The sequence below is a fragment of the Cydia fagiglandana genome, chromosome 13 (genome assembly GCF_963556715.1).
Source record: "Cydia fagiglandana chromosome 13, ilCydFagi1.1, whole genome shotgun sequence".
Lineage (NCBI taxonomy): Eukaryota > Metazoa > Arthropoda > Insecta > Lepidoptera > Tortricidae > Cydia > Cydia fagiglandana.
This window is the reverse complement of record NC_085944.1, coordinates 16,239,606-16,252,444: the sequence shown is the minus strand read 5'-3', so window position 1 is coordinate 16,252,444 and position 12,839 is coordinate 16,239,606. Positions and strand designations below refer to the sequence as shown.

General features: G+C 39.3%; 1 protein-coding gene across 1 annotated transcript in view; it reads right to left on the bottom strand.

Annotated features, from left to right (window-relative positions):
- Positions 1–4,362, bottom strand: part of LOC134669904 (uncharacterized) — a 69,184-nt gene extending 64,822 nt beyond the window's left edge. The window contains exons 1-2 of the mRNA XM_063527520.1: positions 4,348–4,362; positions 735–896 (exon numbers count right to left, since the gene is read on the bottom strand). Of these exons, the coding sequence (XP_063383590.1) occupies positions 735–896; positions 4,348–4,362 (177 nt within the window). The remainder of the gene's footprint in view (positions 1–734; positions 897–4,347) is intronic.
- Positions 4,363–12,839: the final 8,477 nt, after the last annotated feature.

Here is a 12,839-nt window from a genome sequence, read left to right as displayed (position 1 = left end):
TCTTTTTAACGAGGAAACCAACCCCGTACAGACCGCCGGCTGTTCCGAAGTGGTAGAATACATTGTCTTCGCGTACTATTGTTTGTTCGCCATTTCGTCGAACTTCAGATAAACCTAAAATGTCCCACTTAACTTCTATCAAAGCGTGTTCTAATTCTATGAGACGCTCTTCTTTCATTAAAGTGCGAACATTGTAGGTTAAGACATTAAGCGTATCGGAATCCGTTTTTCTTGCTTGGGTCGTTATATTCATTTTGTGGGAAATCTCCGCCCGGGGATTCTTAGTACCCCTTCTGCCGGGCACTCGGGGCCGTGACGGGGAGTTGTACTTCATGAGGGGGATTTGGACCGTAAGCCCACCACGCTGGTCCAGTGCGGGTTGGTGGGTCGCCAGAGCTTCGTTCGTTATTTAGCAGGGTGACCACGAGCAGGGGAGGTTGGCTTGGGATCCGTGAGATGGAATTTGGACCCCTTACACCCCTATATAACCCTTAATCTGTTTAATTAAAAAAATATTACCGTTAGAGCATTTCTGAGAAGTAACCCTACGTGAGATTTCAGGGTTTGTCCAATGGCTAAGGTCACCCTGTATGAGCCTAGAGAGGCCTTAGGAAAGGGAGGGGCCTACGTATCACGTGAAAACAAAACAGGCATCGATGCTAAAGGGAAGACGCTAGAGATCAGGCGGGTAAATGTACGGAGTTCCCAGTGCTAAGCGTCCTTTAGTGACTTACCATATTGATCCTCACGAGAACAGAAACGAGAACCATGAAACGGAAGACCGGATGAAAGGGAAGGAAGATGATGTTCATCCACTCCACGCTGTCGGCCTCATCATCGTCTTCCTCGTCATCTTTATCATCATCCTCTTGGTAACCACTCCTTGGAATTGCTTGCTAGGGACGAGATGTTTATTTTGTATTAATCTTAGATTAACCCTTTACCAGGCTCTTCTTTTTCTTTTTCCTGGCGTTATCCCGGCATTTTGCCACGGCTCATGTGAGCCTGGGGTCCGCTTGACAACTAATCCCATGATTTGACGTAGGCACTAGTTTTTACGAAAGCGACTGCCATCTGACCTTCCAACCCTGAGGGGAAACTAAGCCTTATTGGGATTAGTCCGGTTTCCTCACGATGTTTTCCTTCACCGAAAAGCGACTGGCAAATATCAAATGATATTTCGTACATAAGTTCCGAAAAACTCATTGGCACGAGCCGGGGTTTGAACCCGCGACCTCCGGATTGAAAGTCGCACGCTCTTAGCGCTAGGCCACCAGCACCAGGCTGACAGTTCAAAAATGACAATCGAATGTCAGTCTTACTGATTGAAAATAGAACACATGTACCGAATGTGGGAAATATACAGGACGTCCCAAGACTATGGGACATCAAGGGAAAGTAACTTAACCCTTAAAGCGTTTGTGTCACTTTTTTAGTACCGGTACTAAATGTGACGCCAAGTTTAAACACTAAGTGCAGGCTAGAAAAGGAAGTACGTTAAAGAAAGTGCAAGAATTGTACTTTTTTTCCTACGTTAAGACAATATCAGACAAAATTCGGCTTATGCGCAGGCGGCAGTTGAAATTTGAAATTCGGTGAATTTGCGACGGAGTGTGTTCCTGACACCATAGAATATAAAGTAAATAGCCAAAGTGTTTTCTTTGCGTTGATATTATTACTAGATGAGTTAGACATTGCTATTTAATATAAAGCTCATTAAATCTTAGATTAATTCTAAGTCAAAAATTGCGAAATAAATCTTGTCCCATTTTTATGACATTGCCGACAGTACTGGTAACAAAGTACCATTTAGCACGTCCTAAAAAACGGACAGTGCCGGCTTGTGCGGAGACAAGATTGTGACAGAAAACGGACATTGCCATACTTAGGGTATATATATTTTTTTCATTTATTGTCGTTTTATAGGCTATTGTTGCGTTGGGGTTATGTTATACATAAGTATATGTATACATTTTTTTATATTTTAGTCTCAGGTGGTTCCACAATCTGACTCAGAAGAGTGAGATAACAAAAAAGACGACGATGACGAAATTTTACTGGAGGCCGATTGTACATCTGCCTTGCCCCAATCGGACTCTTTTTCAGCCAAGTGACTTTCTAAGAGGATGTCAAATATGATGGACAAATATATGTTTATTTACAAACACGCGTGCTTTTATTCTTATTGTCGTGCTATTAAAGTTTAGTGCGCCTCATTGTGAATGGCACTATCTGTATTAAAATATAATTTCGAAGTCTAACGTAGTCCTTGTGGGAAAAAAACTTGTTCATAATACACGACCTGATGACCTAAATACGACCTATCCACTAGTACTCCATCTACAAAACTTATTCCTCGCCATTAAATGCATAACTCGCTTCAGTATCCAAATTATTGGCACGTCTTGAGATGTCCTACGGTTAAAACCTATTTCAAGTCTATGATGAAGATGCTACTGTTCCTGGAGGCCTATAAAATGTAATCTCTACAAAATTCAGGAGAGTAAATAGCTAATTTCGAATCTAGTCTTTCATATGTCGGGCAGACGAAGCAAAGCATTTCTACTAGGGTACAAGAACATAATTATTATTAGGTATAGCTAATTATGTCAAGCACCGCCAACTAAAGCTTGCGGTCTGGGAGCATGACATGGATAAGACACTGGTTCTCGCCAAGGAGGAGCCATATATTCCCAGAATGTTGCCAGAGGCCATTGAGACTGAAAAATATCTAAACTTTTACAGAAACTACAGGTACTCTCCACCACCAGCTTAGGTTTCAGATAGTCCGGGTAATAAGAAAACAAGCAAGACATAGAACAGTGAGACCATAGTGATAAATGGTGTGGTCATTTAAGTAAAGTAATATTACTTACAATCATTTGTAATGTGTAACTAGCTCTATGAGCCTATTTTGCATGTATACGTAGCTTTAAAAAGTATATTATTTGTCTAATATATCTGTACGTGAGTCGTTTTACATATCAACACTAGAAGTAAATATAGTATTATTATGTTTCTTATAAGTTTTTTCTTCTTGATATTCTAATTAAACATTTATTCCAAACATTTACTAAAGTGTTATTGAAATAATTTAAAATTTTCTTGCCCTGTAATTGTTTAATAATTTTTATTTTCTTAATCTGTATTACGGCATTGTCCGTTTTTTAGAACAACCTTGGCAGCAATCAATATATAAGGTTCGTGACAATGTCCGTTTTAACGGACGTCCTGAAAACCCTACTTTCAGAATACTTTTAATTTTTTTTTCTTAAATATAGTACTTTTTTACTCGTTACTATCCCCAAAATCATTCCATGTGATAGGTGGCTACATTATTTCATGTCTTGCCATGTTAAGGGTTAAATATCGTAGATAGGATATTTTGCTGAAAGAAGACATTATTTTAATTTAAAAAACAATTTAAACTGCAATCATGGATTTTTAAATAATTACATGATTGAACCGGGAATCGAACCCGCTGCACGAGAAAAAAATCATGTAGTTTTATCATACCGATCGAAAGGATTCATCATAACTATTATTTTTTGCTAAATAACATAGTGTCAGAAATAAAAGGAAAACAATGAATTTTAACATTTTTAATTCAAACTTAATCAATTTAATTTATCAAATGCTCAAAATGCGTCCCATTCTGTTGAATACAAAGTCGCACTCTTTTGATTATTTTGCTAAATTTCACATAATTCATGGTCTTCCTTTTATTTCTGACACTATGTTATTCAGCAAAAAATAATCCTTATGATGAAGCGTTTCGATCGGTATGATAAAACTACAGGTTGATTTTTTTTCTTGTATAGCGGGTTCGATTCCCGGTTCAATCATGTAATTATTTAAAAATCTATGAATGCAGTTTAAATTGTTTTTTAAATTAAAATAATGTCTTCTTTCAGCAAGATATCCTATCTACGATATTTAAGGTACTTTCCCTTGATATTCCATAGTCTTGGGACACCCTGTATATCCCTTAGCACCACTTGCACCATTCCACTAACCCGGGGTTAACTGGTTAAACCTGGAGTTACCATCGTTACCAGTACAATTTGACACAGGGTTAACGGTTAAACTGGTTAACCCCGGGTTAATGGAATGGTGGAAGTGGCCCTTAGCCTGGTAAATGGTTAACACATATACTTAATGACCCATACGAGAAAGCAATAATCTAAGAAAGGGGATTTTCATTATACATAAAAGTATTGTGTTAATTTAATCCTGAATGGCACCTTACCGAGGGGCGATTTTTTATTGTAGTTTAGGTTTTATTTTTATTAATTTAGTATAATTTTATCCTGAATTTAATGTTAAATTTTTAAATAAGGAACTTACGTGCCGCGTTGCCATTTCGCCGTCTTACTTACGTATACTATAAGTAAGTTTAGGTAGTCCTAAAACAAAGAGAATCTTTAAAGAAATGTATTATAATTTGGATGACGTTTTAAAATAGGAGAATCATAACTATCGACCAGTGGAAACAACTAAAAAGCATGTCATGACATCCTCAAGTCGCTTAGGCCCAAATGCACCAACCCACTAACCCGGGGTTAAGCGGTTAAACTGTTAACCGCAAATTGTACTGGTAACCATGGCAACTCCAGGTTTAACCGGTTAACCTCGGGTTAGTGGAATGTTGCAAATGGGCCTTAGGCGCTTAAGCGACTAGCAAGTGCTTGCATGCAATTTACGTTCCATTGCCGACTACTAAGGTAAACTGCATTCAAAGGTTTAATCAGATACCGCAATGTAATGAAAAATACGTGGAAGTTCTTGCTAGTCTAACCTCGCTTTAGGCGAAAAAAAAATAGACATACACGAATCTGAACATTAAACATGTATAATATTTGTAACTAAGTAATGTTTATATTAGTGTGTGTGCATAGTATGTGAAACTATTTCTTCCAGATTTCTTCACAAATTATGGTTAGCATTACTTAGTTAGGAATTTTTTATGTACCTATAAACTTACTAAAACTAAAATACCTAGCTACAAACTTCTTATTCTTGCAATTTTTTCGCCGTGCTTTTTGCTTTCAAACTGTCTTCTTGATGTCTGTCACAATTTTATTTTTTCTGTATGATGTAGATCAAAATTTTAGCAGTAAGTAGGTTTGTTAATTTTATATCAGTATTAGCTACTTTGATCTTGCTCAGTCACCACCAACACTTCCTTTATCGCTCATTTTATATCAAATTGCATTTATTTATAACTAGCAAGCCCCGCCTTCGCACGGGTTGACAAATAATACATCTAAACCTTCCTCAAGAATCACTTTATTATAGGTGAGAACTGTGTGAAATTCCGTTCAGTAGTTTTTGCGTTTATCGCAAATATACAAACAAACACACAAACAGAGAGAGGCGACTTTGTTTTTTTTAACCGACTTCCAAATCTCAAAGAAGGAGGTTATCAATTCGGTTGTATGTTATTTTTTATTTTTTTTATTTTTTTTTTATTTTTTTTTTATGTTTGTTACTCCATATCTCCGTCATTACTGGACCGATTTTGAAAATTATTTTTTTTGATTGAATGTATATGCATACAGATTGGTCCCGTTTTTATCAAAACCCAGTTCTGATGATGGGATCCATGAGGAATCGAGGGAACTCCTCAAATCTTAAAGGCATACATATAGTGATTTTTGGGTTTTTATCAACAAATCAAGCATATACATCCAAAAAAGTGACATTTGATGAAGTGGAACTGCTGATGATGTTCAGAACGGAACTCTTCAACGACGCATAGTTCACGGTTGGCGATTTGTCCTCTACGTTACGTTTGTTAAGCAAGTTAAGTTTTTAAGCCACATTTTTGTCAAGCTCGAGTTCTGATGATGGGATCCATGAGGAATCAAGGGAACTCCTCAAATCTTAAAGGCATGCGTATAGAGATTTTTGCATTTACATCAGAAAATCAAGCATTTTCATTAAAAACTATTGCATTTGATGAAGTGGAACTGCTGATGATGATCAGAACAGAACTCTTCAACGACGCATAGTTCACGTATGTCGATTTTTCCTTTTCGTTATGTTTGTTAAACAAGTTAAGTTTTTAAGCCATATTTTTGTCAAGCTCGAGTTCTGATGATGGGATCCATAAGGAATCGAGGGAACTCCTCAAATATTAAAGGCATGCGTATAAAGATTTTTGTATTTACATCAGAAAATCAAGCATTTTCATTGAAAACTGTCGCATTTGATCAAGTGGAACTGCTGATGATGATCAGAACAGAACTCTTCAACGACGCATAGTTTACGTTTGGCGATTTTTCCTCTTCGTTGTGTTCGTTAAGCAAGTTAAGTTTTTAAGCCACATTTTTGTCAAGCTCGAGTCCTGATGATGGGATCCATAAGGAATTGAGGGAACTCCTCAAATATTAATGGCATACGTATAGATTTTTTTGTATTTTCATCATAAAAACAAGCATTTACATTAAAAACTGTCGCATTTGATGAAGTGGAACTGCTGATGATGACCAGAACAGAACTCTTCAACGACGCATGGTACACGTTTGGTGATTACGAATTTCGGTTTTGACTTGGACTGGGACCCGGACTCGGGCTCATACCCGGATCCGGTTCGGACCCGGACCCGGACCCGGACCTAGAGTCGGATCCGGATTTGAACCCGTACTCGGACCCGGACTCGGATCCGGACTCGGACCCGGACTCGGATCCGGACTCGGACCCGGTCTCGGACCCGGACACGGACCCGGACTCGGACCCGGACTCAGACCCGGACTCGGACCCGGACTCGGACCCGGACCTTGACCCGGAAAACCACTATGATACCTTAACTAAATAAACCACTATGATTACCTATCTTAAAATGTAGGTATAAAGTATGATGATGCCAATCTTACTAGCCCTTCCCGCTTAAACCCCCGTACACCGCACCGCATGCGCCATTAAGTGGGTTAGGTTAGGTTTGAACTGCGATCCTCACAGAACCGAACTGCTATCTGAGAAGTGGGTTAGGTTAGGCTAGAACTACGACCCTTATGGCTCCTCTACACGATGGGCCAACGCCGGCCACTTCAAGGGACGCATTTATGCGTTAGAGTGGAGTGGCCGGCGTTGGCCTATCCTGTAGAGGAGCCATTACAGAAGCGAAATGCTAGTAGAAAAGTGGGTGGTTTTACCTCCTTTTCTACGTAGGTAGTGTACCATCTACAATAATCTTTCACCGGCCCCCATGGAAGTCGGTTTTTTTTTCTTAAAAATTATGTTTTATACGGTGTAGTGTATATCTTTTATCAGGAATTTAAAACACCCTTTGATTCAATTAAAATTCTCTGCTTACAATCAGCCCTCGACATTCAAATGATTCGAGCCAGCGATAGAAACCAAAACAGAAAAAAAGTTAATTAAGTTCTTTTGAGAGTGCTTTGAGAAAAAAAAGAAATACCTCCCTCGGCACTTGAAGTATTAATTTGTGTATAATTTATGTTTCTTACCAGCGTTTCGCGTTTGCAAGTTGGTTGGAATGAATAAATATTTTCCAAATAAAGTAAAAGAAAACTTTACAGTCGTAATGACGGAAATAGGGTACTTTCTCCGGGCAATTTTTTGGATGAGAATTTATTTTGAGTTCCCTGACAGATTCCTTTAACTAAGAGTTACTGTTACAGGTATACTTTTTCCATATTTAAAAAGTTATTTTAAAATTTATTTACTGTTAAAATCTGGACGGTTAAAGGTTCAACACAATATTTTTTTTATTTTTATTTATTGAACAATAAGCAAATTAATCTACGTTATTATAACAAGACCCATCGTGGGCAAAACCTTGAGGAGGTTTGTGTGCCGATGGGGAGTTTGAGAAAACAACATGATAAAATTAAAATTCTTAATATATGTAACTAAAGTCGTTAGATTGTAACAAGTGCGTCTTGATAACTTTTTTATATTTTTTCCGTTTACACAACTTCACAATTCTCCTTACTAATAACTACATCATTTTATTAAAGCCACTTAGTAAGCTAAGTAAACAAACTGCCGTATTCGAACTTCAAGATATTCACAAGAGACGACACGTACTAGATCCATTCTAGATACGTTATAGTTTAGATATCAACTAGTTCTCTTTTGCAGCGCAATTCGGGCAACCAATGTCACTTTTATCAACGTGTCAACGTTATCTATTAGATGTGAATTGGAGCTCTAAGTCATATCCTGTGGAAATCGTTCAAGAGTATCTCCAGAATCGCGCAAATGTCAAATTTGACAGGTTAGACATATCGTTATCGTATCTTGGTGATGTCCAAAAGATATCTAATAGATGTCTATTTCAAAATCCGAATCGGGCCCAAAGTTAAAGCTACAGATGTAGTGCATAATTATTTTCCATCGTATTTTCACGGAAACGTACGAACGTGCTGTTTCGGTCAGTCTCGGTACAAAAACGTTGACTGAAGTAGCATGAAGTTCGTAACATTTCCGAGAAAATACGATGGAAAACAATTAAGGTAAACGTACTAGTGCTCGACATGTTAATGTCCAATATATGACACCTTGCTGTCACCTCTATTGACAATGACTTAAGTTTCAAGATGACATGCACTGGGACCGCGTCGAGCACCAGTACGTTTATCTTATGCACTACGTCTGTAAGTCTAATACAATCCGACATATCCATGATAACAAGATTATTCTTGAGCAAACGCCGTACGGTGTTTAATTAGTACTTAGCAAACAAGCTGAGGACGATATATAATGGTAAGCCTTAGAGACGCAAGCCAACTGTTGTGAGAGTGACACAATTGCAGCTTTCTAACATCCCGGCCATGACTTGTGGTGGGAACTATAGGTGAGAACGAAAGCTCCGATCGCTGTGTCTCGCTCCAACCTATGGCTGCCGCCGCCGCCGTCGCCGGTCGTACAATATCATGGACGAGCGTTAACACCTGCATAATAAGCGCTGTTGGCCTAGCGATAAGAGCGTGCGACTTGCAATCCGGAGGTCGCGGGTTCAAACCCCGGCTCGTACCAATGAGTTTTTCTGAACTTATGTACGAAATATCATTTGATATTTACCAGTCGCTTTTCGGCGAAGGAAAACATCGCGAGGAAACCTGACTAATCCCAATAAGGCCTAGTTTCCCCTCTGGGTTGGAAGGTCAGATGGGTGCTTTCGTAAAAACTAATGCCCACGTCAATTCTTGGGATTAGTTGTCAAGCGGACCCCAAGCTCCCATGAGCCGTGGCAAAATGCCGGGATGACGCGAGGAAGATGCAATCTTCTAAATAACAAATAATATTTCGTACATAAGTTCCGAATAAAAGAAGTCATGAAAACTACTTCATGCGATAGTTATACTTCACCTTACCGATAGTTATACTACACATTACCATCATCATACTCGCTGTATATACAGTAACTTTTATCATGATTCACAAAACGCTTAGGAAACATCAAGAAACAAACACTAATGTAACCATTTAATTAAGATAATGGCTTCACGGCTTTTGGCCCGGCAAAGGGAAAGGTTCCTTTTCACCATTGATATGCGTGCCAAATCACTATTCACTAGCACCATGGTTAATTACTTAGCGACTGTGAATGTGGCCTTTTTAGTTGGATAAGGCAAAGCCCAAAGGGCTACGTATGGTTTTAGCTTTGCGCTTCGTCTTACGTAAGCGAACAACTCGCGAACGCGACGCGGCGCGGAGGGCCTAAGGCGTTCGCGTTCGCAATGAGATCGCCCACGAAGGACACTCGGCGCGATTCGAACTTTAAGATATCGCGCCGTTAGACATTCACTAGATATGAAATAGTAAAGATATGTGACGTTCCACGGCAAAAGGTACCTTATGGCAGCTGGCGCTTACGCTTATTATTAACGCCGCTCCAATATTCAGTCGGGGTAATGGTACCTTTCGCCGTGGAACGTCACATATCTTTACTATATCTTATCTAGTGCATCTCTAATTCATTTCCCGAATCGCGCCGACTGTCTTCTATAGGTATCAAAATCAAAGGATTGATCCACCCCGCGCCGCACCGCTTCGCTTAGCGTTCGCGTGTTGTTCGCCTACGTAGTACGCTACGTTATATGGTTTAAGCGTTTTATGTGTATTATGTGTGCCGGTTACAGGGAAATCTATGTCGGGCAAGTTCGAATAGCTTCATATAAAATGTTCTGCCAATGGGACATCCGATTAAAATCCGGGTCCAACTCTTATAATGCAGCATCAAAATTACGAATCCAATAAAATTAAGTAATGAAGGTGTCGGGTGATTTATTTTTGTGGCCCGAGCGACTATTGGCTGACACACGCTAGAACGGTCCAGATCTGGGCTAATATACTTCATTCTTTTTAGATTCATCTAATTAAATGCTGTAAACATTTTTATGTTGAATGTTGATATCCAGTTTAAAATGCTATAAATGAGCTATATATAATCCATAAACTGTCTATAAGATCTTACTAGATCTTTGATAGATTTCAGATTAGAATAATTATAGTTGGTACCTACTGTCGGTAATAGTTGGTAGGGACTTTTTAGTTTTTAGTATGCAAACAAAATTACATACAGCGACAAAAGCTTTTGACATCAACTTTTATGTACGTCCGGTACTTCTCGCATTGTTTTCAAAATGGTTTCCTACGACATTCAAAGTGCTTTTACAATGTCTCTATTGTAAAGTAGGATGTCGTAACAATCATCGATATCGTAAACCGGTGCAAGTATTCCCATTGCAAGTGGTATTTCACTCCGGTAGGCCGCTTGTAGTAGTCCGGTGTTTTCGCCGGACTACTGATCGTATTACGCAACTACGTCCAGTTTTGTATGTGCCTACAGACAACTGCACCCAAGAAAACAAGACGTCGTCACCGAACACGGACAATTGTCCGGAGAAAACACGGGAAGTCTACACGCGGCCTTATGTCATAGAATAAGTAATAGTATTATCATACAAAACGGCCACGCACCGCCCCGCCCCGACTCGCATTACCTCACCCCGCGACTGGCCGCGACATGAATCTGGTGGACTTTTGGCGTCCTCTCAGTAAAGCGACTTACTCACACATACATAATGACGCGTGTACAGACGTGCCGCGAACACATATAAACGCAAATGATTTTTGATGTATGGCGTGTCCGCCCTGTGCTTATGCTATGACCAAGGCATCCAGTGCCCGAGGATGGAATCGAACCAGCCCAACAACCAGTTCTCTGCTGTCGCGGCAGGAGTTCGGTTTGCTATTGGAATAGCAATTCGAATGCTTTACGATTGAACGTACTTTTGATTTTAAAGTTATTCCGAGAGATAAAATGGTTTACGAGATCCGAGTCGTAAAATGACATTGATACGGTGTTGTGTTTGTAACTTACTTGTGTAAAGTAATAAAATCATTTCAAGTTGAAAAGGACCCCGGACCTAAAGTATGGAAAATGTGGTTTCAGTTAAATATCTTGAGATTTTGATATGCTATAGATTTCAGAGTCCTGAACAAAAGTCTCTAGGGGTGCTACCACTGTTTCCGAGTCCCTTTCAGAGTTTTGACTGATTTTGTACTAGATATATAGTTCTCCTCATCGTTTTCGATGAAGGCGACCCTAAATAAATATCATGGACGTTGTCTGGCGTGAGCTCTTATGTGGCTGGCCAGGCCGAACTTGGTCTTAAATATTCTTTGGCACGTGTGACAATAAAGTTGGCCAGCTTCGTTGAGCGTGTACACGTAGGCGGCTTAGGTCTCTCTTTCCGTAATTGGCGTTTTGTGTCTAAGCTTGTGAGGCGCTTATCCTCGAACATTTTGACACCGTTATGGATGGTAGAACGCCAAGATGACCTTCTTCCAGCAAGCTCCTCCCAATGCTCACTAGATAACAAAGTATTAGGAAGTTCTTTAAAGTTGAATATATACTTACTCTACGCATATAAATACCATTCCGTGAAATAGAGAGTTCCAGAGACGAAACAGCAGTCTCTTTCGTTCGCGTCTAAACATGATTGTGTTAACAATAATAAAATAACTCAACAATCCCAGCGCTACAAATTGTATTTTTGCGTGACAAAAAGCACTAGGGATGCTCAACCGATTAACTTCAACCACAGGCTAGGCTAAACTAGAGAAGACTGACAACCCCTATATCGGGTGTGGCCTGTAATATGAGCAAAAAATTAAACTGTAGGCTGAACTCCTTATGAGGAGCAACTGACCAACATTAGTTCAGCGATTTGTAAAAATAACTTGCATTTTCATTTTTAATAGTACATTTTAAAGTTAAGCTAAGACGCAATGTAATGCGAATTTTGTTACGTTTAGGCATGACAAGATTGACAAGCAACGTCAATCACAATGATAATGGCGTCCATTGAAGATAATATTTATTTTGTATGAAAAATAGGAAGTCTAAAGACTTCATAATTTTTAATAGTTGTTGAACAAAAGTATCACCGTTTGAGGAGTACAATCTATGTTTTAATTATTTGCTCGTGTTACAGGCCACACTCGGTATATCGCCGCGAGATAGGATGGCGCTAAATATTTGTGTTTAGGCGTTATATATTATAATTTTAGGTACTGAGGGTATTACCATCCTGCGGGAGCTGGGTCGTCGCTTGTTTAAACGAGGCCTTGACCCCCGCTCCGGGTTTTTCCTGATGCAAAGGCTGACCGTCGCAATTCGTTGCGGCAACGCAGCGAGCGTGATGGGCACCTTTGCGTCGGGGGCACGTTTGTATCTATATTTAAGTTCCGACTATAAAGTTTTCTTTTAGTAACTTGCCTATAAAACCCATAAAGCAAAAAAATGCAAAAATAATAAATAAAACAATGATGTGGCATATGAGGCATGCGGTGTTTTATTT